Here is a 26,285-nt window from a genome sequence, read left to right on the forward strand (position 1 = left end):
ACCAGTGGATGGAAGAACTTTTTCTCTGGTGCTCTCTCTCTCTCTAACTTTGCCTTTCAAATAAATAAATAAGTCTTTAAAAAAAAAAAAGATGTATTATGCTTTGCTTGGCCTTCAAATTTGTTTTTTTTTAAACTTTTATTTAATAAATATAAATTTCCAAAGTACAGCTTATGTGTTACAATTGTTTTCTCCCCCCCAATACTTCCCTCCCACCTGCAACCCTCCCATCTCCTGCTCCCTCTCCCATTCCATTTGCACCAAGATTCATTTTCAATTCTCTTTATATACAGAAGATCACTTTAGTATATATTAAGTAAAGATTTCAATGGTTTGCACCCACACAGAAACATAAATTGTAAAATACTGTTTGAGTACTAGTTATAGCATTAATTCACATTGAACACCACATTAAGGACAGAGATCTTACATGAGGAGTGAGTGCACAGTGACTCCTGTTGTTGACTTAACAAATTGACACGCTTGTTTATGGCGTCAATAATCTCCCTAGGCTCTTGTCATGAGTTGCCAAGGCTATGGAAGCCTTTTGAGTTCACTGACTCCGATCTTATTTAGACAAGGTCTTAGTCAAAGTGGAAGTTCATTCCTCCCTTCAGAGAAAGTTACCTCCTTTGATGGGATCTGCTTCCAACTTTTCCCCATTCAATAGGATGCTGGCCTTGGGTTTTTCATAAATTGCTTTGATTGTACTGAGGAATATTCCTTCTATACCCAATTTGCTTAGAGTTTTCATCATGAAAGGGTGTTGTATTTTATCAAATGCTTTCTCTGCATCTATTGATAATCATATGGTTTTTCTTCTGCAGTTTGTTAATGTGGTATATCACATTGATTTGCAAACATTGAACCATCCCTGCATACCAGGGATAAATCCCACTTGGTCTGGGTAGATGATCTTTCTGATGTGTTTTTGCATTCTGTTGGCCAGAATTTTATTGAGGATTTTTGCGTTTATGTTCATCAGGGATGTTGGTCTGTAGACAGTTACAGAGGGAGGGAGAGACAGAGAGAAAGAGCTTCCATCCGCTGGTCTTTGAGAGAAGCTTTGAGCAACAGCAGTTTTACTAGAGAAAGAGATCTTCCATCTGTTTTCATTTCCCAAATGGCTGCAATGGTTGGCGTGGGCTAGGCTGAAGCCAGGAACCCAGAAACCCAGAATTCTGTCCACATTTCCCATGTGGATGACAGAGACCGAATTATTTGGGCCTTCTTCTGCTGCCTTCTCAGGTGCGTTAGTAGCAATTTGGGTTGGAAGCAGAGCAGCTGGTCCCGAAAGAACTGACTCTGCAGTATGGGATGCTGACTTTGCAGTTGGTAACTTAACCTGCTGTGCCACAAACTGATCCCATATTTTTCCTATGAACTCTAATGTTGGCCAGAGAAGTAGCTAGTGTGATTTTTTTTAAAAAGACAAATTATTTTTTTTAAAGATTTATTTATTTATTTGAAATAGAGTTACAGTGGCAGAGAGAGAGCGAGAGAGAGCGAGCGAGCGAGCAAGAGAGAGGTCTTCCATCCACTCCCCAGATGGCTACAACAGCCAGAGCTGTGCAAATCCAGAGCCAGGAGCTTCCTCTGGGTCTCCCATGTGGGTGCAGGGGCCCAAGGACTTGGGCCATCCTCTAGTGCTTTCCTAAGCCATAGCAGAGAGCTGGATCAGAAGCGGAGCAGCCAGGACTCGAACCAGTGCCCATATGGGATGCTGGCACTACAGGCAATGGCTTTACCTGTAACACCACAGTGCCAGCCCCCAAAAGACAAATCTTTTAAAATGTTGATTAACATTTTTGAAGTTTTTTGTTTTAAAGATTAAATTTCAAAAGTCCTCATGGAAACCAATCATATATGAATAAAGTTTTATAATGAACATTTCAAATAAATTATTTTGGTATTTTTTCTCATGGAATGACAACAGCATTAATATTGTCTTATTTAAATTAGCTCTCATCAAGATTATTACTTGGACATTTCTGGTTTTTTGTACAGGTTGTGTATCCCTTATCTGGAATACTTGGGACCAGAAGTACATGGGGTTCCAGGTTCTTTGATTTTGGAGTATTTGTGTATCTTTATTTATTTACTTATTTTTAAAGATTTATTTATTTATTTGAAAGGCAGAGTTACAGAGAGGCAGAGGCAGAGAGAGAGTCTTCTGTCTGCTGGTTTACTGGTTTACTCCCCACATGGCCGCAACTGCCAGAGCAGAGCTGATCCAAAGCCAGGAGCCTGGAACTTCTTCCAGGTTTCCCACATAGGTGCAGGGGCCCCAGGACTTGGACTATCTACTGCTTTTCCAGGCACTTCAGCAGGGAGCTAGATCGTAAGTGGAGCAGCTGGGACTCGAACTAGTGCTCATATGGAACACTGGCACTGCAGGTGACGGCTTTACCTGCTGTGCTACAGTGTTGGCTCAGGATTTGCTTATCATGAGACATGTTGGGGATACAATCCGAGTCTAATTATGAACTTAATTTATGCTTTATGTGAAGTTTATATACATTGCCTGTAATACATACATATTATACGTATGTATAATGCTATACCTTCAGATACAAAGTATGTTTAAAAATGTAAATGAAACGGTTCCATGGTGTGGAAAGTCCTACATGAGACGTGTGGGTATTCACTTTCTTCTGCGTCCTCAGTTTCTTCTTCTGGCTCAGCAAATTCTTTTTTCTTTGGAAGGTCACACTCTCTAAGCATATTTTTATTTTACTATTTTTAAAAGATTTATTTATTTATTCGAAAGTCAGAATTAGGGAGAGAAGGAGAGACAGAGACAGAGAGAGAGAGAGAGAGAAGTCTTCCATCTGCTGGTTTACTCCCCAGTTGGCAACAACAGCTGGAGCTGCGACAATCTGAGGCCAGGATCTAGGAGCTTCTCCTGGGTCTCCCAAGCGGGTGCAGGGCCCAAGGACATGGGCCATCTTCTACTGCTTTCCCAGGCCACAGCAGAGAGCTGGATCGGAAGTGGGCAGCCGAGATTCGAACCAGCACCCATATGGGATGTTGGCACTGGAGGCAGTGGCTTTACCCACTACGCCACAGCGCCGGCCCCTCTAAGCATACTTTTAGGACAGGCAGAACTTTCCCTGCATTTAGAGCACTTAGATTTATCAAAGCAGTTTGTCTTCAAGTAACTCAGCTGCTCTTCCACTGTCGATGGCAGTGCTTGCTGTTATCACTCTACTAAATACAAGTATGTTGTTTATTGTGCTGGTACAGTTCTGAGCAGAGTCTTTATTCAAAAACAGAATGAATGCAACCCCTTTACTCTTCCTGGTGTCTTTATCTTTGATTATAGTAACCTTTACAACTTTCCTGTGCTTGGAGAATATCTGGTATAAGTCATTGTTAGGGGAAAAGGCAGGTTGGTAGTATGTGCTGTGCTGTTGCTTGGGTCAGTCCACCACTCATTTCTTCAGGTTGGGGAGGGCTGTACATGAGCCCTTGGCCTGGCCGGCTCACCTCTGACTCCTCCAGCCTCCTCGCTGCTTCCTGGGCAGAGTGTGTTATGGCAGGAGCTGGTGCTGAGAAACTGACTGGAGCGGGTATAGGCCCTGGCAATGGCATGTCTGCATGATGTGATTTGATCACATAATTTTTGCAGAGTGACTCCATAAGTATTATTTTGGTCAGAAATGGCAATGTCAGCTTATAAAAGAAAGTATGAACTTTGTGGGCAATGCTTTATTCAGTGTGACTATTCTATAAAAATGTGAATAATTCCTTTAAAAACTGAGCTAACTTCAAGGGTCAAGGTAATAATAGCCATAGTTAGAAATTCACGTAAATAGAAATCTTGGTTTGTATTGTCTGTGTTCTCCCTTACAATAGCAGTATCTTCTGATCTTACACATGAATGACACTGTTCCTTTGTCCCAATAAATTATAAAAATTTTATAAACGGATGGAATCTGTTTTAAGCTAGAAAGTTGATGTTTGTAATGCTGAACTGAGAGTGAAGGCTACCACGTTTGGTGTGTTAGAAATGGAATAGTTTGTACCTTCTACTGACCTAGAAGAACACCGTGTGTCATAGCAACTTGTCAACCTTTGTGACTTTGCCTGTTTTTCAAAGCCATGGCAGACTGTCCTTCCAGCATACAGCTGCTTTGCGACCATGGGGCCTCTGTGAATGCCAAAGACATTGTGAGTCAGCTCATGTTCATCTTTATTTCTGTGCATGTATTCTAGCCATACATTTTATGGTGTTTGTTTCCTTGGTGACCTTCTGTTTTTCTTGTTCCTTAGGATGGCCGGACCCCACTTGTTCTGGCTACTCAGATGTGTAGGCCAACGATATGTCAACTGCTAATTGATAGAGGAGCAAATGTTAACTCCAGAGACAAACAAAACAGGTGATTCCTTCCTCACGGTTCCTCACATACCCGCAGGCCACAGTGACTGTGAAACTGCTGCTGTGACTTGGCCTCTCCATCCCTCCCTGCTCTCCCTCCCTGAATTTGTTCCTCTGAGGAACTGGCATCCACTTCTCAGAGTCAGAGTCCACTGTAGAAGCAAGAGAGGGAAGTAGGGGATGCTGAGAGCAAATGCGGACTAAAAGCATTAATTAGGTCCCATTTTGGAGCTAAGTAACTGAAAGAGGAATTATGTCCCAGAGGTTTTTTTTTTTGTTTTGTTTTGTTTTGTTTTGTTTTTTAAAGATTCATTTATTTATTTGAAAGGCAGAATTAGAGAGGGAGAAGAAGTGAGAGGGAGAGAGAGAGAGAAAGATATCTTTTCTATCCACTAGTTCACTCCCCAGATGGCTATAACAGCTGGGGGTGGTCCAGGTTGAAGCCTTGTGGATGTAGGGCTCAAGCCCTTGGGCCATCCTCTGCTGCTTTCCCAGGCACATTAGCAGGGAGCTGGATTGGAAACAGAGCAGCTAAGACTCGAACCAGTGCCCATATGGGATGCTTTCACTGCATGAGACATCTTAACCTGGTGGGCCACAATGCTGGCCCCTGTTTTAAACTTCAAAGAAAATCTTTAAAAAAATTAGGACACATAAGAAGTAAAATAGGATTAAAAATTGTATCTATGGTCTTCTTCATCTGTAGATCTTTTGAGGTTAAAGTGATGCCTATGGGGGGTGAACCAATGGAAGGAAGACCTTTCTCTCTGTCTCTGTCTCTCTCTCTCTCTGTCAGTGTCTAACTCTATCTGTCAAATAAATAAATTAAAAAAAAAAAAAAAAAGGAAGTGATGCCTGAATGTTCTGGAACTTGATGTGTTTTTGTGGTTGATGTTCTGAAGTGTTTTCTCTCCTTACCCGGCCTAGCCTTAGTGCTGCCTCCTTTGAAATGAGTCATCTTCTGTACCTTGGATTCCCTCCATGTAATCTTGCTCCAGCATTTGATGTTATTTCAGTTCATGGGTTCTTTTTTTTTTTTTTTTTTTTTGACAGGCAGAGTTAGACAGTGAGAGAGAGACAGAGAGAAAGGTCTTCCTTTCCGTTGGTTCGCCCCCCAAATGGCCGCTACAGCTGGCACTGTGCCGATCCGAAGCCAGGAGCCAGGTACTTGCTCCTGGTCTCCCATGCAGGTGCAGGACCTAAGCACTTGGGCCATCCTCTACTGCCTTCCTGGGCCACAGCAGAGAGCTGGACTGGAAGAGGAGCAACTGGGACTAGAACCCAGGGTACCAGCGCCGCAGGCAGAGGATTAGCCAAGTGAGCCACGGCGCCAGCCTTAGTTCATGGGTTCTAATGATTTGTATCTGCTTTCCCCTTGCTCTTCTACAGGTCTAATGTATCATGGTGCCTACTCTAGTTAGGGTCACCGTACCTCTGACATTAGGTATCTGATCATCCCCCACAGTAGCTGAAGTATTACGATAGCTTGAAATTGAGATTTCCGGGATTCTGTAGGCAATACACAATAAAATTGATGGTTTCTTTTCATTTATTTTTCTGAACATATTTGTAGTTTGTTGGAAGTGGATAAATTTAGCAGTCTTTAGATGCCAGATTTCATAGCTTTCAGTGTATTTACTGTTCATTCATGTCCAAGGAGTAAATTCTTAAGCATTTCAATTATTAATATGATTATTAAGAAAGGGGCTTTTTGCATTACTTTTTGTTTGGAGATACTATAATTTGACCAAGCATGACTAAAAAATGTTGATTTCAAAATCTCTGACAGGAGTGATCTGGTTGATCCATATATAGTGCCTTATACTTTTCTAGATCTTCCCCTTTTTGTGTTCCTAAAGATTTATGTTATATATTTAAGACAGACTTACAGAGAGAGATTGATCTTCCATCTACTGGCTCACTCTCCGAATGACTGCAACAGTCAGGGCTAGGTCAGGCCAAAGCTAGGACTGGAACTCTGTCTGGGTCTCCTACATGGTGACTGGGGCCCAGGTTTTTGGGCCATACTCTGCTGCTTTCCTAGGCACATTAGCGAGGAGCTGGATTGGAAGTGTAGCAGTTGGTACTTGAACCCATGCTCATATGGGATGCTGGCATCACAGGTGGTAGCTTATCCCACTGTACCACAACACCAGCCCCTAGATCTTAGTCAAAGCAGCTTTGTCCATGTTTTCCCATTGAAAGTTCTCCCCATAACAGTGAGATAGGGCAATGTGCTGTATATACTAGAGAGCAGATGATTTTAAAAGTCATTAGCTTATTTTCTGGCACTGTTTCTTTAGGGTTCTTTTTTATTTTTAGTGTTTGATTCACCTAATAACAGTGACTTCTTTAATGCCTGGGGTGTATAAAGTTTTATACCAGCCAACATGGAGCAGGAATTGTTGAATGAGAAACAGCAGATACATAACAGGGTAAGGGCAGAAATCAGCTCCCTTAGAACATGCACAGTTCACAATTGAAGACAGAGTTAGATATTTGGTGAATCCCTCAGCAGTGAAAATAGGGGATTGGAAAAAATAGTTTTTAAGGGTCCTCCTGAATTTCTGTAGTAGATTGTCTTTTTGCATGATCGGTACTTTCTGATAGACTGTGATAGGTTTAAGTGGTGATGGTCCCTTCACAGCTCAGTAAAGCAGTGGTCCATGTTAATGGAGGGTTAGTTGAGGAAAATTCTTTTGAGGAGAGAAGTTTAAAATGAAGTCTGAAGACATGAAAGTTCCCAGGAGAAGGAAGCATGACTCTTTTCAACAGAGACAGCTCGAGTAGAATCTGATGGTTCTCTGGGGACAGAAGGGGTTCATGGTGGGGTGTGGTTTGCATGATGTGGTATGGTTCATTAAAGGACTCTGCATGGGTGAGATTTGAGCAGATGGGTAACAGTATTAGGTGGATTAGTTGGAGGAGAGTTTTATGGAAATTATTTACTTGCAGGATGCTGAAGAACTGGAATAAATCTAGTTTGGTAACAGTAATTAAAGTATATAAGGTAATCTGAGATTTTATCTTTGTAGACTGAACATGCAAAGTAAATGTTTTCATAAATGTGATTAAGTTAGAGCACAAGATAAAATATGCAGTGAAATCTGCAACAAGTGTAAGTTCCTAAAGTAGTACTTGTTCTATAAGAAGAAAAGCTCTGGCAGAAAATTTCCGAAGTGCTTGCTTTCATTTTTCTGAAGAATTTGTCTTCTTTTGTTTTTACTTTTAGAACTGCTCTCATGCTAGGTTGTGAGTATGGTTGCAAAGATGCAGTGGAAATCTTAATTAAAAATGGAGCTGACATCAGCTTGCTGGATGCCCTGGGCCACGACAGTTCATACTATGCAAGAATTGGTGACAATCTGGACATTCTGACCTTGTTGAAGACAGCGTCAGAAAATACCCACAAAGGTACCAGCAGTGTTGTGTAAGGAGAGCAGTCCAGGGTGGTAAAGTCAGGTTTCTAAAGAGCTTGGGTGGCAAAACTAGAGCAGTGCATCGTGAGAGGCAAAGCATTCCTCACTGACAAACAGGGTTATTCCATCTCCTTCTCTACTGTGCACGTGGTCATGACGTGATGGTCTCTTGGTTGGAGGCAGTGTGTTCCATACTAGGGTACTTCAGAAAGTTTGTGGAGAAACAAAATTGAAAGATAAGTTTATTTTGGTGCACAAAATTTTTTGAAATCCATTCATAGTTTTTTCCCAGTATGCATGTCTATGAGCTTTTTGAAGACCCGTTATACTTCATCTAGTTTATCTGGTGAACCTTGACACACTGTGGAGTGATTTAAAAGCTGAGGTGGAAGAATCAATGCAAGTCTTTTGTGAATGCTTTGGTTTGATAAAGAGAGGGCAAGCTGCTGCTTGAGACTTAGTAGACTTTAAATAAGAGTCTCTTTGGGGTGAGAGTTGTGGTACAGCATGTTAATAAGTTCCCACTTGGTTCTCTTGCACTCCATATTAGAATGTGTGGGATCCATGCCAGTCCCACCTCCACTTCAGATCCAAGTTCCTGCCGATGTACCTGGGAGCCAGTGGATGGTGGCCCAAGTACTTGGGTTCCTGCCACCCATGTGGGAGACCCAGGTTGAGTTCCAGGCTCCTGGTTTCTGCCTGGCACAGCTGCAGCTGCTGTGGGCGTTTGGAGAGTGAACTAGCAGATGGGAGTGATGTCTCTCCCTCCCCCTATCCCTCTATCTCCCTCTGTCTCTCTCTGCACTTGAAATAAATAAATCAACCTTAAAAAGAAAGCAAAAGACGTCATTGATTGAATGTGTATAATAAGCATTCAACTGATTTTTGTTGAATACCCATGCCAAGTATTATTCTATGTTTATTAAAGAAAAGTTAGAAAATAAAGTCACAACGAATAAATAAAATTGCTTATCCTGCCACAGAGGAGCTTCTATAAATATTTTGAAGAATATCCTTTCATTTTTATGCATAAAATTGAAGCCATCTATAATCCTGAGTTATACCTTACATTCTTAAGTTTTGAGGGCTCTTCTTTCATGAATAAAAGTTTTTTTCTATAGTATGATTCTTATTGTTGTGTAGGATTTAATTTACTTAAAATCATTTCATAGAACAATTTTCTTTAGATGGTGTTTATAATTTTTTACTAATAGCAGTATACTGATGTCTTTATTTGTAAACATTTGAGCATATATTTATTATCCTCTTAGGATCACTTCCTAGCAATTGAGTCACTGGTTTTCAGAGCATGCACATTTCCTAAACTACTGGTGTGTACTGACATATTGCCTTCCAATATAGAAGTGTCTTAATTTTTCCATTTTTCCTACTCCTGTCTCTGGCCTTGAATATTATATATCTGAATAATATATTTTTAAAAACTGCTAATTAGGTAAGGTAAAATTATATTTCAGTATTGTTTTAAATGTGTTGGAAATAAAACTAAAAAGTAGTAAGCTTTGGAGGAAACTTTAAAGTTTATTTTAATTTTTATTAGAGAGAAATGGAAAGAGACACAAATAGACAGTGAGGGAAGAGAGAGAGAGAGAGTGAGCACTCCTCCTCCCACCCCACTCCCCATCTACTGGTTCCCTCCCTGAATGCCCACAATGACTATTCCTGGGACGGGGCTGGAAACGGGAGCTTGGAACACAATCCAAGTCACCCATGTAGGAGGCAGTCCCCAATTACTTGAGATATGACTCTTGCCTCCTAAGGGTCTATATTAGCAGTAAGCTGGATTCAAGGGTCGGAACTAAGAATTAAACTCAGGTACTCTGATATGGAGGCAGGTGTCTAACCTGCTAGGCTAAAAGTCTGCTCCCTGGGATTTATTTAATATGAACTCAATTGTATAGTTAGATATGGGTATCTATTTGAGTTAATGTTTTCTCATTTTTTTTCTTTCTGTTTTTAAATTTTCAGGGAGAGAACATTGGAAGAAGGGACCCTCTGTACAACAGGTAGCTCACGATATTGATGGTAAAAATTGCATGTGAGGTTTACATGAAGTACTTAGTGCAGCTGGCTAATTGTTATGCATAACTGTTCTGAGTATAAGTGGATACTCTCTGTAAATGCTACTGTTACTCATACCCAGTGGAACCTAGGTGTTAAGATCATGAGATCCTATCAGCAGGGACAATGGTCTTAGCCACAATGGGTGTACCTTAAATGTGTAGTCTCCTAACTGGACCCTTGAGCATCAACCCTTTTGAGTACAAGGTATCACACCTCCTGGAGATTCTTAAATGGTGTGTTCTAGCTTGGCAGATCGTAGACAGTTTTCCCCTATTGTCTTTTATTAACTGAGTGTAATGTTTACTATTGTGGGAAAATTCTTCCGATGCAGTAAGCAATGAAGGAAACAGAGGTCAAACCTGATGACATATTGTGATTTTAGTAGCATTGTTAACGTTTTTATTTCTTTTCAGTCTTTTTTTTTCCGTTTGAACTTGGGGACTTTAAGAAATATGTGAAATACGTGCAATACATGAAGTAATTCATACACAGTACTAACTTTATTAACAAATCACTATTTAACCCTTGTTTTGTGTCTCAGTTTGAATAAACGTCTTGTGTTTTTCCCTAATCATTTTGAATTAGAGTAAGAGGGTTGGCTTTCGGCACTCCAGCTCAAATGTGAGTGCAGGCAGTGTTCCTCTACCGCTGGCTGTTTCCTTCCAGGCTCTCAGCTTCTCTCTAGTGAGAGGAACCTGGGCACTTCCATCCCTGAGGAGAGAGTGAGCAGGTACCTTCTGAGCCACCTCATCTTCATTCTGCATCAGTTCCTTACCACTCACCGGGACCTGAAAGCTTTATCAAAGCTGGCTTTCCTTTTCAGCTTGTGAGAATTAATATGTTCATGCATGGGTCATGTTGTTGACATTTTTATTTTCCATCTGGAACAGCTGTCCCAACCTTCTCCTTGTTTTTCACATAAGATGGAGTAGATTGAAGTCAAAAGTATGCTATGATGTGTGTACCAGCCATGTTACATAAAGTCAGGGAAGACATGAGTGTTAACATGGGAATAATACTTTTAACATGGAAATGATACTGTATCTAAGGCAGCACAAGGAGTTAATATTTTTCTATGAACAGTAGACTAAGGGTTTCTAATTTCTATGTTTCTGTTATTTATTGAATAAACTTTGTACTAAGAGATATGTAATCCCTGTTTTCAAGAGACCTACAGTATAAGTGTAAAAACACTAATTTGGTTGTTTATTCAGTAAATATCTATTGAACACCTACAACATTCTAACTACTGTTCTTAGTGCCAGATGTTGTAGAAAAAGTCTCTACCCTTGCACAGCTCCCGGTTAGCGAGAGAGAAGGAATGTTTAGAATCATAGCCGGTGCTGTGAAGACGCAATAGGATTAAGTGATGAAGTGGGCTAGAGAGGATGAGTGCTGTGTGGGAGCAGACTCACAGGCTGAGGGCAGGGCAAGTGGAAGTGTCGTTAGCGTGTCCATGAGGCATTAGGAGGACAGGGTGTCAGGAGCAGTGAGTGTGTGCATGGGGGAAAGACCTGGAGGAAGCGGGTGCACATGAAGAAGGACTTTGTCGTGAGGAGTGAGGGCTATGGAATCTGTCCAGCAGTGACTACTGGTAGCAGGCACTATGATGTGGAGTCTATGCACCATTAACTGATGGTAGCAGAAGCGGGAGGTGAGCACCCCCAGCTGTGCATGCATCCACTGTTCCATGGAACCAGAAGTGCAAGAGTCTCTCGTCGTGGCTGCCACAGCTTTTTCAGGAGGGTTATGGGAAAAGATGGGGCTGGTATAGTCTGAGCTGGGCTGGGTGGAGCATGAGGCAGTGGGTGAGGCCTCTAAAGAGAAGGCTGAGTGTGTGAGTTGAACTGGAAGACAATACAGTGCTCTGGAGAAACAGAACGAGGTTAGAGATGTAGCCAGGGTGCAATTATGGATGGCGAATACCTTCTTAAAGGGGCCTGTCCTTCTCATAAGAATGATAGTTTAAAACCCTGCTTCAACAAAGCTTAACAAACTACCAAAAAAGTGTCTTGGATGGGTGTTCCATTTTGTGTTTTTAAGTGGAAATACTGCCACCTTGTGTTGTGTGCAACAAAATTCAATAGTGGATAAAACAACATCACTAGCTGGGTGTATTGCTGAGGAGAAAAATATACTTTTATAACTTCTCACACTTGCCAACCTATGTTTTCCAAAGCGGACTTTGACACATATGCAAGGCGAAGTCAATGTGACGTCAGATCAGAGGGAGCATCAGAACGTTCAGGTAAAAAGAGAAAGGAAACCCTTGATATTTCTTCCCTTATGAAGATTTCCAGTGGTGTTGGTGGGATGGGGAGAAGTGGGGAGCAAGAGAGGGTGACATGTGTTGAGAAAAGGCAGGGGGCTTGTCATGGTTTGTGGTTCTGCTTGCGTTTTCTAGCTCAGTCCCTCCCAAGAGAATTGAATTGTTATGAATGTTTGGGCCAGCCCTATGTAAATATGGGACATTAGAGTATGCTATAGAACATAATGTGTTACTATTTACAAGAAAAGGAAAATAATTTTATTTAAGTCTTTGTTGTAAGTGTATCTTTTTTTGTGGTGAAAACCATATGTTTGTATTCATGTTGGAAAATTAGATAACAAAAAAATTAGATGACTTAATTAAATGACCAAAGTGATGGTCATTCATACAAATAAAATGTCATCTAAACTTTTCCTTAAGACATTTCTAATTTTGATAAGGAAAAATAATTTAGTTAAATTAAATGCATGGTGCTTTTTATCTTTTTTTTTTTTTGGTGAAGGGTTTAAAAAGTAATGTTGATTATAGTGGAGAAAGAATCCATACTTAGTTTATTTTATGATTGAAACACCATTAAATTACAAACTGAACAGCTGTTTTCAGTATAATAAAGGCATTTTATTTGGGCTTTCTTGGTTTATTATGTGGTGTTTACAAGGGGAACTATAACTTTAAAAAAACTGAGAGGCAGAGATAAATAGACAGTTTCCATTGAGTGAATTCCTTTCCAAATACCCCTTAGGGTCCCAAGTTGAAAGTCAAAGCCAGAGCTGGGAACCCAATCTAGGTCTCCCACAAGGATGATAAAATCCAGCACTTTTTTTTTTTTTTTTAAAGATTTTATGTATTTATTATGAGAGGTAGAGTTACACACAGTTAGAGGGAGAGACAGAGAGAAAGGTCTTCCTTCCGTTGGTTCACTCCCCAAATGGCCTCAACAGCCGGAGCTGCGCCGATCCAAAGCCAGGAGCCAGGTGCTTCTTCCAGGTCTCTCACGTGGGTGCAGGGGCCCAAAGACTTGGGCCATCTTCTACTGCTTTCCCAGGCCACAGCAGAGAGCTGGATTGGAAGAGGAGCAGCCGGGACTAGAAGTGGCACCCATTTGGGATGCCAGTGCCGCACGCAGAAGATTAACCTACTGTGCACCACAGTGCTGGCCCTAAATCCAAGCACTTAAGCTATCACCCCTACCTCTCAGGGTTTGCATTAGTAGGAAGCTGGATTAAGGAGCAGAGCTGGGCATTGAACCCAGGCACTCAGATGCGACATGGAAGTCTTTTTTTTTTTTTTTTTTTTTTTAAGATTTTATTTATTTGAGAGGTAGAGTTACAGATAGAGAAAAGAGGGAGTTACAGACAGAAGAGAGAGAAAGGTCTTCCATCTGCTGGTGCATTCCCCAAGTGGCCGAAAAGGCCAGAGCTGAGCCGATGCAAAGCCAGGAGCCAGGAACTTCTTCCAGGTCTCCCATGTGAGTACAGAGGCCCAAGGACTTGGGTCATCCTCTACTGCTTTCTCAGAGAGCTGGATTGAAAGTTGAACAGCCGGGTCTCAAACCGGTGCCCATATGGGATGTTGGTGCTTCAGGCTAGGGCATTAACCCACTGCGCCACAGTGCCGGCCCCTATACAGGAGCTGTTTGTGATGTCTTCTCAGGGCCCTGACTGATGATTAATTGAACAAAGCATCAGCATAGTCTCATAACCTGTGAGGGTTATGAGTTAGAATGGCATGTTTCCACATGCTGCTTTTGTTTTTTATTAATTGAAAACATGATGGTTGGCTCTCGCATGCATACTCATTAGATGTCACCAAATAGTTACATTACCTGGCTGTAGATTGTAGATCATTTGAGTGTCATTGAAATTATTATATTCTTGTACTTATATCTGTTTTACATATTTTCTATAAAAGATAGTGAATTGATTTTTTTAAGAATTTCTTCTATAAGAGTTTCTCTCCTACTATTGGCCTAGCATTTGTTATTATTATTTAAGGACTTGGAGATTGAAAATGAAGATTTGAAAGAGAGGTTGAGAAAAATTCAGCAAGAACAAAGAATACTACTGGACAAAGTCAATGGTTTGCAGTTACAGCTGAATGAGGTAAATAATCTGCATAACCAAAGATATAATGCCTTTTACCACAGGTGAGCATTATCAGCAACAAGTTGTTAAGGATCCCAGGAGTTGGGTGTAAAGGAGGTAGCATCAGGTTATACCCTTGAGGAGATTTCCATCTAGCTAGGGACCAGGCCTGTTCCTTGAGACTTTTCCTGTTGAGTCTAGAGCCAGCTGGCAGGTCAGGATGGTGCGGGGACATGCAGGGAAGGAGAGGTCAGTGTGAGCCACTGCTCCTGAGGGGCTGGAGCTGGGACTGACAGGAGGTAGGACATCAGAGGACACTCCAGAGAGCAGGGTTGGGGACAGAATCACAGCAGTGGTGACATCTCTGAGGTCTTTGTCATGAAAGAACTGGCAGTGCTAGAAATACCTACAAATCATTATCTTCAGAGGGACAGGAGGAAATATATGACAGCCAGTGTCATTGTTTCACTTTTTAAATACACATTGTTTCATGCCCATTACTTGTCGCAAGTGAACTTTTAGATGATACTTACTTTTCAGGTATAATGCTGCGGCTGTGGCCTTACGATTGTGGTTTTCTCTGTTGCTTTACTCTTTCTGCTTGTTTTAGGTTTTCCTAAAACAATATATTCAAAAGCAAATTTGTGAATTTATTTTAAAGATTATTTAGTTCTTTATTTGAAAGGCAGAGTGACAGAGAGGAGAAACAGGAAGAGGGAAAGATCTTCCATCTGCTGGTTTATTCCACAAATGGCCACAACAGCCAGGTCTGGGCCAGGCTGAAGCCAGGAACTTGGAACTGCATTCAGATCTCCATGTGGGTGGCAAGGGACCAAGCACGTGGGCCTTGCTCTGCTGCCTTCAGGCCCTTTAGTGGTGAGGCGGGCAGAGCAGTTGGGACTGGGACTGGGCCTCTGATGGGGATGCCCGCATCACAAGAGCAGCTTGGCCTGCTGTGCCACCGGGGGGACCCGCACACGGTGCTCTTGTCGTTCACCTGGAAGTCCATGTTTTGTTGGGAGAGCGCTCCAGCTGCCTTCACTGCGGAGAGCAGCTCAGAATCGTGTATGGGTGTCCTTTCGTACCAGCTCCCTTGAGTTGGTCTAATTGCCTGAAGAGCCGTTAGGACTAAAGTTGCGACAAGCCGAGCGCTAGGTGGATTATACTTGAAGAACAAATCGTGGATTGCTAAAAAAAAATAAAGGATTCGGGGCCAGTGCGGTGGCGCGGGAGGTTAATCCTCTGCCTGCCACCCTGGCACCCCATATGGTCGCCGGTTCTAGTCCCGGCTGCTCCTCTTCTGATCCAGCACTCTGCTGATGGCCTGGGAAAACAGTGGAGGGTGGCCCAGGTCTTTGGGCCTCTGCACCCATGTTGGAGACCTGGAGGAGAGTGAGCCAGCGGATGGAAGACCTCTCTGTCTCTCTCTCCCTCTCACTGTCTGTAACTCTACCTGTCAAATAAATAAATAAATAAAAGAAAATATAAAGGATTTATCTAGATATGACAAAGGAAGAAAAAGGCATGAAACATTTGCAAATCTTATGAGAAAAAAGTAATTATTGATAATTTTCAAGAACTGAAGAACGATTTGATTTTGGACAATAGTGCAGCTTTATATATCCCTACTAGATGAATAGAAAAATAGGCAGGGCTGGATTCCACATTATGGAACTCTGCCCCATCAGATTTGAAGGCAGGGTCTTCAAAAGAAAGAAAAGACTGACTTTCTTATAAAAGAAAGACTGCCTGAAGGCAGAACGTGTATATCACAAGGAGAGACCAGCAATGTCTGCGGAATGCTGATGAAAATGAACCTTCAACCTAGACTTGTTTACCCATACAGTCTTTGAAGAATGAGGGCAAAATGAAGACATTTTAAGATTTCCAATATGTAAGAGAATAGTACCTCAGAAAAGGAACTACTAGTCTACCTCTAGTCCCTCCGAAAAAGAACTGCTTAAGAATCTGCTTCTGCGTGAAGAAATGTAACAACACAGGGGAGAGGTGTGGTCAACCTCATTGCCATGGGTGAACCTAGAAATGGGTAAGATGGGTGGTTAAAGTAAATATTCACTAAAAAAATTAGATACTGAATTTGGTAGGGGTAATTCCTGCTTAAGATTTAAATATGAGGGGTTGGTGCTGTGGCACAGCAGGTTAAAGCCCCGACCTGAAGTGCTGGCCTCCCATATGGGCAGTGGTTCTAGTCCCGGCTGCTCCACTTCTGATCCAGCTCTCTGCTGTGGCCTGGGAACGCAGTAGAAGATGGCCCAATTTCTTGGGCCCCTGCACCCGGTGGGAGACCCAGAAGAAGCTCCTGGCTCCTGACTTTGGATTGGCTCAGCTCCAGCCATTGTAGCAATTTGGGGAGTGAACCAGTGGATGGAAGACCTCTCTCTCTCTCTCTGTCTCTACCCCTCTCAGTAACTCTGTCTTTCAAATAAAGAAATCTATTTTTTTAAAAAGATGTAAATTTGAACACATGTGTTTACTTCCTGTTCCACTGATGTCCCCACTAAAAGTACCGTACGGGGACATTTCAAGAGCATCTTTCAGGACAAATAGAGCAGGCCTGGATACCACAGTTCCAAAGTGCTGAATCTGGAAAGCAGGTGCGTATATGGTAAATGACTTAATAGACTTGAGATCTCTGGATGTGGGGCCAGCAGTGGACGAAGTGAAGTGACTTACAATGCAGATCTTCTGACGGATCTCAGAATTTGGGAGTGAAAGCAGAATGATGAATTAACACCTCTTTAATAAATAGGTTTCTAAATCCCCTCCCTTATCTCATTTAGCCTCAACTGCTCTGCTTCATTCTCTTCCTTCAAGGAAGATTAGAGGTTTAACATCTGGAGAGACGAGTGTCTGAATGAGGTCACTGAGAGCAGTGAGGGTGAGTGGAACATTCAGGACAAAACCAGATCAAGTGAGCACTGGTGTTCTGAGTGCTAGTCCCTGCTAGCCTCCCCCTACTTCGCTACCACGACACTCTTGGTGAGCGCTTCATCAGCCAGTCAGGAGACGGGAAGTCTTCTCAAAGGCTCTGTGAGCCCAGGAGGGAAATTCTTTAAAATACAGAAATGAAATGTTCAAGGAGGATCAGCCCAACCATGTTACCTTGCAGTAAAGCCTTTCCTCACGCAGTGTCTTAGATCTTCCAGCCATGCCAGCACCGGAAAGCCAGGTAACCGGGGAGCACCTCAGCTGTGCAAGACAGATCCAGTCAACAGGAGAAAGTCAGAAGAAGTGGATTGTGCATTCAAGGGTCTTAAAAACAAATCCCAAGGAGCAGGTGTTAGCCTGCTGGTTAAAGGGCTTACATCCCACACAGCAGTGCCTGGGTTCAATACCCAACTCTGATGCCTGATTCTGTCAGGGAGACAGCAGTGGTGGCTGTAGTGCCTAAGTCCCTGTCACCCATGTGAGAGAACTGGGTTGAGTTCCTGTTTCCCGACTTTGGCTCTAGCACATCATTTTGGGCATTTGGGGAGTAAACTAGTGGTTGGAAGATCTCTCCATGTCTCTCTGTCAGTCTGCCTCCACTTCTCCAAAATGAAAACAAAAGCAAAACAACCAAGACATGCTTAGTACTAATATTTTTAATGAGACAAGAGGATATCATGTGTATAATTAAGAACAGGATGTTTTAGAAGAGACATTTCTGATGCCAAAAATAAACCTGAGAAACTGTCTTCCAAGCATTGGAAAAAGACAAAGACTTGGCAAATAGAAAAGGTAGGAATACTGGAGAGCAGATAGGGAGGTTCGAAGTCTGAATGACTGTTGCAGAGAGAACAGGGGGTAGAAAATCACCCTTAGATAACTCAGGAACATTTCTCAGAACTGAAAGACCTGATTTTTCCAGACTGAGAGACCAACAGAGCATGAAGCTAGGTCTACTCTGAAGCATTCATTGTGAAAATTTAGGTTACTGAGGTGAAAGAAGATCCTACAAAGAACCCTCTCAACACCAAAACACTCTTCAAGTCCTATTTTTAAGGTTCAGAAATCAAAATACCTTTGAATCTCTGAATTGAAACATTTGGAGTGAGAAGACGGTACAGCAATGCCTTCAGAATTTTAAAGAAAATAAATTTCACACTAGGATTCTATAGCCAGCCAAAAACCTAGTCTAATGAGAAAATAGATCATTTCAGATGTGTAAGGTAAATTAGTTATCTTTTACTGTGTAATAAGTTGCCCTCAAACTTAGCAGCTTAAAATAGATGTCTATTAGCTCATACGCTTTCTGAGGTCAGGAACCTGCAAGTGGTTTGATGTTGTGGTTCTGGCACAGGGTCCTGGTGAGGCTGTGGTCAAGCTGTTGCCTGGGACTGTGCTGACTGAGGACAGGACGGGCTGCTTGCAGGCTGCCTGACACATCCGTTGTCTGGAAGCTGCATCAGAGAGCTCAGTTTTGAACAACAAAATTAGTATTTTGGTTTTAACATTTCTCTAAACATGGACTTTAGAAAGAAAAAAGAATGTGTCTGTCTTTTATGTGTACATTGATAGTGGTACAGACAGCGAAAAAGTTAAGAAGGCAAAAGAATGAATTCATACTAATATGCCTGTAGTGTAGTGAGAAGGGACTGAACCATTGCTGGGCATCTGGGGAGTGAAGCAGCAAGGACTGGAAAAGAGTAGTGGACATGAGGCTGGGGCAGAAGGAGCAGGTAGGAGCTGGGGTCGGAAGTGCTCCTCAGCTGGGCGGCGGGAGGGTAAGCGACAGCTCCTGCAGCAAGGGGGTGAAGCACAGACGCTTTCCTGGCACACCCTCGTCCCCAGTCTTCTGAAAAGGTGGTTGGCAGGCTCCTGTCTTTTAAGGTAAACGTTCAAGAATTGAAGTTCTTTTCTTCTTTTTATATTTAGGAAGTGATGGTTGCTGATGATCTGGAAAGTGAGGTAAAATCATGAATTTTACTTAAAGTGATGAGCTTGTTTTGTAAATTGAGAATGATTTGAGAATGATATGGGCTAGGCGTGCAGCTAGGTATCTCTGGTGAGCTGAATATCAAAAGCCCCCATGTAGAAGTCTCTTCTCCTACTTGTCATTCAAAACACCCCTTTCCTGGGATACATCTGCTTCATCCGGGACCTGGGGAAGATGCCGTGGCAGTGTGGATGTTGAGCTCCACGTGGAACTCACTCAGGTGGCTTCACGCCTGGGGAGGCACTGCTCCCAGCTCATTAAACAGGTCGGCACTGGGAGATGATCGCTGCCTCTTCCCCACAGACCACAGTGTGGAGGGACTCTGTCTCTCCTTTCTCTTCCCTGGCTCCTTTTCCTGTCAGGCAAATCTTGTGGTTCCCTGCCCACTCATGACAAGTGTTTCTCTGTGTCGGGGCAAACCATGCTCCATATATGTGTGTGCTCACTTTCTTACCATTTAAGTAAACTTCATTACCTTGTGTACCTTATTTTTGTCAGCACTGAGAATACTTATCTTTGTGTGTGGCTGCCCCCTTCCCCCATCGCACACTTCAGGAGTGTCACAGAGGTTCAGATCCTGAACTGAGATGGAGACCAGAATTCTCTTTCTGGTTATTGCTTGAAGGGAAAGTGTGAACCCTGCATGTGACAGTAAAAGAGTTTTGAACACAGTGGTGTGGGTTATCGTGAGCACTTTGTTTTTACTGCCTCTGAATGTCCATTGCTGTGAAACATGCCACAGAAAGATGAAAAGCTAATCATTATGAAGAACATGTCTGAACAGATGTGACTTCAAACAGACAACAGAGGTTGGAATTTCCCAAATCCTAGTGTGTTTATTGTCTGTTTCATTACCAACTGTACTCACGGGTAAACTCCCCGGGTTGGAAACGTCATTCACTCTGGGCCCCACGGTGCTCCTTGTTGACATTTTCTGCTTCATATTTTAACCCAGTTTCAAGCACAGGGTGGCTTTACTGTGTATTTGCTCCTTTCTGTTCCAGAGAGAAAAGCTGAAGTCCCTTTTGGCAGCCAAAGAAAAGCAGCATGAGGAAAGCTTAAGAACCATCGAGACTCTGAAAAATAGATGTAAATATTTTGAGGTATACGAAACTTAAAACTTAAATTATTTCCTCCAGTTCATTCTGTGTATCGGTGAGAGACTTCGTGTCAGACTTGACCTTGGTTGTGGTTATGAATCTGTTCTTGTAGGGGGATCTGGGGCAGTTTGTTAAAGGCCCTGTCCTCTGAATTCTTTGTTGTCCAAACTTAACCTTTTTTTTTTTTTTTTTTTTTTTTTTTGACAGGCAGAGTTAGACAGTGAGAGAGAGAGACAGAGAGAAAGGCCTTCCTTCTGTTGGTTCACCCCTCAAATGGCTGCTACGGCCGGTGCGCAGTCAGAGGATTAGCCTAGTGAGCCGCGGCGCCAGCCCAAACTTAACCTTTTCAAAACTCATATCTTTGCCTGTAAATTGGCAGTGGTTTTGATGAAAATGATAATAAAGCATCATGAATGGGAAGTGGTACCTTCAAGATCTTTGCAGAAAGGACTGTTGTATGTGGATTAGTCAGGACATTTGTGAGAGCAGTGTGTCCACCAAACTGAGTGCATATACTCGCCTTTGGTCAGGTCCATCAGTTTTTAAGTGTTCAGGGGGATGTTTTCTTTAAACTTTTTGTTGCGTAATCTCCCTCAGGAGGGAGACGTAAAAGTCAGTGAGTTTCCACAAGTGGGCACCTGCAGAACTGGAAGCCTGCCTCACTGCTTCTTGTCCCTGCTCCCTTCAACTGTTAGCTGCACGGTGCATTCTGAGGGTTGCTATGTATATTTTCTAAGTGTCACTGAGGTCACTAAGGAGTGTGGATGATTCAGCATGGATCTCCCAGCCTGGTTGGGCATTAAACTCCAAAGCATAATAAAGAATAAGGGCCGTGGGCTGTTCATACTGCTGTAACAAAACACCTGAAACAGGATCATTTATAAAGAACAGAAATTAGTTTCTCAGGGTTTCGGGGACTGAGCAGTCCAAGACAAAGTGCTGGTGTTCGGTGTCTGCTGAGGGTCTTCTTGCGGTGTCATTGCCTGCAGAGGACTGAGACTTGTGTCCTTAATAAGTGGAGGGCAGGAGGGGGCAAGCTCATTCCTTGCCCCTCTTGCATGGGTGCTGATGCATTGATGATTTAACCCACCACTTAACACCATCCCAATGAGACTTATATAAATTGCTTTGGATAGCATAAACATTTTGATGATATTAACTTATCCATGAACATGAAAGGTTTTTAATTTTTTTGGTAGTCTTCTATTTCTTTTATTGGTGTTTTTTGTAATTTTCATTGTAGAGGTCTTTTACATCCTTGGCTAAGTTTATCCTAAGGTAGTTAATGTTTTTTTGTAGCTATTGTGAATATGATTGCTCTTCCAAGTTTGTTCTCAACCAGGCCATTGTTGATGTATACAAATGCTATATTGTTTTTGTATCCTGCAACTTTGCAGAATTCTCTTTTATCGGTTCTAATAGTCTTTTGGTGGAGTCTCATGGTTCCTCTATGTAAAGGATGTCATCTGAAAACAGGAATAATTTGACTTCCTCCTTTCCAATTTATATTCCTTTGATTTTTTTTTTTCTTGACTAATGGCTCTGGCTAAAACTTCTAAAAACTATTTTGAATAAAAGTGGTGAGAGTGAACATCTTTGTCTGGTTCCAGATCTTAGTAGAAGTGATTTTTCTCTTTGAATATGATGTTGGCTATGGGCTTGTCATATATTGCCTTTATTGTGTTGAGGCATGTTACTTCTATATCTGATTTTTAAATTTTTTTTATCATGAATGGGTTTTATCAAATGCTTTTTTTACATCTTTGAGATGATTTGTAATTTTTATCCTTCTTTCTGAATGGTTTATAACATTCATTGATTTGCATATGTTGAACCATCCCTGCATCCTTGGGATAAATCCTACTTGTTCAAGATGGATTATCTTTTTGATTGCTGTTGAGTTAGATTTACTACTGTTCTGTTAAGGTTTTTTTTTTGGGGGGGAGGACAGGAAGAGTGGACAGTGGGGATTAGCCTCTTGAGCTGCGGAGTCAGCCATTAAGGTTTTTTTTTTTTTTTTTTGTCTTTCCATTCTCTTTTTTTTTTTTTTTTTTAATCTTTTATTTAATGAATATAAATTTCCAAAGTACGACTCATGGGTTACAATGGCTTCCCCCCCCCGATTAAGGTTTTTTTTTAATAGATTTATTTATTTATTTGAAAGTCAGAGTTACACACACAGAGAGAAGAGACACAGATAGAGAGAGGTCTTTTTTTAAAAAAAAATTTTTTTTTTTTTTTGACAGGCAGAGTTAAAACAGTGAGAGAGAGAGACAGAGAGGAAGGTCTTCCTTTTCCATTGTTTCACCCCCCAAATGGCCGCTACGGCCAGTGCACTGTGCCGATCCGAAGCCAGGAGCCAGGTGCTTCCTCCTGGTTTCCCATGCCAGTGCAGGGCCCAAGGACTTGGGCCATCTTCCACTGCACTCCCGGGCCACAGCAGAGAGCTGGACTGGAAGAGGAGCAACCGGGACAGAATCCGGCGCCCCAACCGGGACTAGAACCCGGGGTACCGGCGCCGCAGGTGGAGGATTAGCCTAGTGAGCCACGGCACCGGCCGAGAGAGAGGTCTTTCATCTGATAGTTCACTCCCCAGCTGGCTGCAACAGCAGAAGCTTCGCAGATCTGAAGCCAGGAGCCAGCAGCCTCCCCCTGGGTCTCCCACGTGGGTGCAGGGGCCCAAGGATTTGTCCATCTTCCACTGCTTTCCCAGGCCATAGCAGAGAGCTGGATCAGAAGTGGAGCAGCTGGGACCCGAACTGGTGCCCATATGGCATGCTGGCACTGCAGGTGGTGGCTTTACCCACTACATCACAGCACTGGCCCCTGTTAAGGATTTTTACATCTGTGTTCATCAGTGATATTGGTCTATGGTTTTTTAAATTGTATCCTTGTCTGGTTTTGAATTAAATGGTGGCCTCATAGAATGAGTTCGGATAGATTCTCTTTTTTCAGTTATTTGGAATATTTGAGAAGATTTGGTGTTGCTCTTTATAATTTTGATAGACTTGAGCAGTAAAGCCATGTAATTCTGGGTTTTTCTTTGGAGATTATTATTGATTCAGGTTTTCTCTGTCTTTGTGATTCAGTTTTGATTAAATGTGCACATGTCACAGTCAGTGCGGTAGGTAAGATTCCATTCCCAGGTGCTAATGTGAGTGAATCCCTGCAGTGAAAGTGGCCCTTCCTTCCTGCTGAGATGAAGCAGCAGTGGCCTCCACATATTTTTCAGTTCTTTTGGGCCTCACTTTTTTTTTTCCTGTAGAGTAATAAAGTTTTCCTTGAATCACCTCATTGCTTTTATTGTTTAAAGAATTATTTATGTATTTGAAAGGGAGAAGCAGTGAGAGAGATATTCCATCTCCTGGTTTGCTTCCCAAATGGCTGCGGCAGGCAGGGATGGATCAGGCCAAAGCCAGGAGCCAGGAACTCCATCTGGATCTCCCATGTGGGTGGCAGGGCCAACTACTTTTATAATCTTCTGCTGCCTTTCCAGACACATTATCAGGGAAAGGGTTGGGAGTGGAGTGGCACTGCCATGTGGGGTGCTGACATCACGAGTGGAGGCTTAAACTGCTCAGTAAAGTAGTTTATTCCCAACTGATTGCTTTGTTGTTGCTCATGCTCTCATTTTGTGGAATCAGGTAGGATAGTACTGAAGAGAAATGAGGAATGTCAGCAATGTGGTTTATGACTAGATCCTTTAGAACCAAAATAGATACAGAACTTAATAGAATGAAACCGCACTCACTAACATGTTTTAATTTGTGCTTGTCATTTCAGAGTGATCATTTAGGAACAGGAAGCCATTTCAATAACCGTAAGTATAAAAATATGGTTTATCATTACAGTTCACCCAGTTTAAAGAAAGGAGAATGTTTATGCCTATTGATTCGTCTCGCTGTGCAGATACTCCTGCTGTCATGTGCACTGTGCCTGAGCAGGTGGAACAGGGAAGACTGGGATGAGCACTGCAGCCCCCAGTACAAAGTCTGGGGGTCTCTGAGGCTCCGATGTTGCTCAGTTACCTGTATTTCTAAATTGTGTGTTGTACAGTTCACCCAGTTTGCCCTACTGCTTATGAGACCTCTATCTTGAGGCTTATTTTTATGAGAAGAAACATAAATGTAGTTTTCAGATTGGAGAAGTCAGTCTCAATGCAGATAAACATTTTAAATTTACTAGTTCCGGTCGGCGCTGCAGCTCAATAGGCTAATCCTCTGCCTGCGGCGCCATCACACCAGGTTCTAGTCCCGGTCGGGGTGCTGGATTCTGTCCCGGTTGCCCCTCTTCCAGACCAGCTCTCTGCTCTGGCCTGGGAGTGCAGTAGAGGATGGCCCAAGTGCTTGGGCCCTGCACCCACATGGGAGACCAGGAGAAGCACCTGTCTCCTGGCTTTGGATCAGCGCGATGTGCCAGCCACAGCGGCCATTGGAGGGTGAACCAATGGCAAAAGGAAGACCTTTCTCTCTGTCTCTCACTGTCCACTCTGTCAAAAAAAAAAAAAAAATTACTAGTTCCATAGCAGTTACTTATTCATTATTTTAAGACTATTCATAATTATTCTTCACTTTTCATTTTATTCCAATTTTATATAATTCCTCTGAAGTCTATTTTTATTGCTTCCTAGTAAATATTTTTTCCCAGAAACCCTTTATTTAAGGAATACAAACTTCATGCATTTCATAATACAACTTTAGGAATATAGTGATTATTCCCACTGTACCTGCCCTGACACCCACACTCCCACCTCTCATCCTCCCCCCTCTCCTATTCCTATTCTTATTTTTTACTAAGATCTATTTTCAATTAACTTTACACATATATGATTAACTCTATGCTAGGTAAAAAGTTCAACAAATTGTATGAAGAAAAAAAGAACTGTTCTCAACAGTTGAGACAAGGGTTGTTCAAAGTCATTGCATCTCAAAGTGTTACTTTCACTTCTGTACCTTTTAGATCATCTATTAGTTATCATAGGTCAGGAGAACATATTGTATTTATCCTTTGGGACTGGCTTATTTCAATAAGCATGATGTTTTCCAGTTTCATCCATTTTTGTTGCAAATGACAGGATTTCATTTTTTAAATACCTTTGTGTAGTATTCTGTGGTATACATTTCCCATTATTTCTTTATCCAGTCTTCAGTTGATGGGCATTTGGGTTGATCCCATAAGTTTGCTAATGTGAATAGAGCTGCAATAAACTTGGAGGTACAGATAACTCTTTTATAAGCTAAGTTCATTTCCCTTGGGTAAATTTTCAGGAATGGGATGGCGAGGTCATATGGCAGGCCTATATTCAGGTTTCTGAGGTATCTCTATACTGTCTTTCACTGTGGTTGTACCAGTTTATATTCCCAACAACAGTGGATTAGGATACCTTTTTTCCCACATCCTTGCCAGTATTTGTTGTTCATTGATTTCTGTATGGAAGCCATTCTAACTGGGATGTGTTGAAACCTCATTGTGGTTTTGATTTGCATTTCCCTGACGGCTTGTGATCCGGAGCAGTTTTTCATGTGTCCGTTGGCCATTTGGATTTCCTCTTTTGAAAAACATCTGTTTAAGTCCTTTGCCCATTTTGTAACTGGGCTGTTTTGTTGTTGTTGAGTTTCTTGATCTCTTTATGGATTCTAGTTATTAATCCTTTATCAGTTGCATGGTTTGAAAATAATTTCTCCCATTCTGTCAGTTGCCCCTTCACTTTGCTGAGTGGTTCTTTTGCAGTGCAGAAGCTTCTCAATTTGATATAATCCTGTGTGTTAATTTTGGCTTTGATTGCCTGTGTCTCTGGGGTCTTTTCCAAGAACTCTTTGCCTATGCCAATGTCTTGCAGGGTTTCCCCAATGTTCTGTAATAATATCATGGTATCAGGTCATAGATTTAGGTCTTTAATCCATTTTTAGTGGACTTTCAGTAAGGTGTAAGTTAGGGGTCTTGCTTCATAGTTCTGCATATGCAAATCCAATTTTCCCAGCATCATTTGTTGAAAAGACAGTCTTGGCTCC

The 26,285-nt window shown here is 42.1% G+C and overlaps 1 protein-coding gene across 30 annotated transcripts in view; it reads left to right on the top strand.

The window, feature by feature from the left end:
• UACA (uveal autoantigen with coiled-coil domains and ankyrin repeats) overlaps positions 1 to 26,285 on the top strand; it is a 108,713-nt gene that overhangs the window by 66,335 nt on the left and 16,093 nt on the right. For 12 of the 30 annotated variants that reach the window (XR_011381122.1, XR_007915507.2, XR_011381121.1 and 9 more), the window contains 9 exons: positions 4,103 to 4,173; positions 4,276 to 4,382; positions 7,614 to 7,795; positions 9,787 to 9,824; positions 12,062 to 12,130; positions 14,146 to 14,253; positions 19,114 to 19,146; positions 20,179 to 20,277; positions 24,058 to 24,094. Coding sequence is in view for 27 of the 30 variants with exons in the window: in XM_051835666.2 (XP_051691626.2) it covers positions 4,103 to 4,173; positions 4,276 to 4,382; positions 7,614 to 7,795; positions 9,787 to 9,824; positions 12,062 to 12,130; positions 14,146 to 14,253; positions 19,114 to 19,146; positions 20,179 to 20,277; positions 24,058 to 24,094 (744 nt within the window). In the remaining 3 variants the exon portion in view is untranslated. Of the gene's footprint in view, positions 1 to 4,102; positions 4,174 to 4,275; positions 4,383 to 7,613; positions 7,796 to 9,786; positions 9,825 to 12,061; positions 12,131 to 14,145; positions 14,254 to 16,760; positions 16,851 to 19,113; positions 19,147 to 20,178; positions 20,278 to 24,057; positions 24,095 to 26,285 lie in introns of all 30 variants that reach the window. The other 18 variants (XM_070054776.1, XM_051835668.2, XM_070054772.1 and 15 more) reach the window with 5 other exon arrangements.

Source organism: Oryctolagus cuniculus, chromosome 12 (assembly GCF_964237555.1).
Source record: "Oryctolagus cuniculus chromosome 12, mOryCun1.1, whole genome shotgun sequence".
NCBI lineage: Eukaryota > Metazoa > Chordata > Mammalia > Lagomorpha > Leporidae > Oryctolagus > Oryctolagus cuniculus.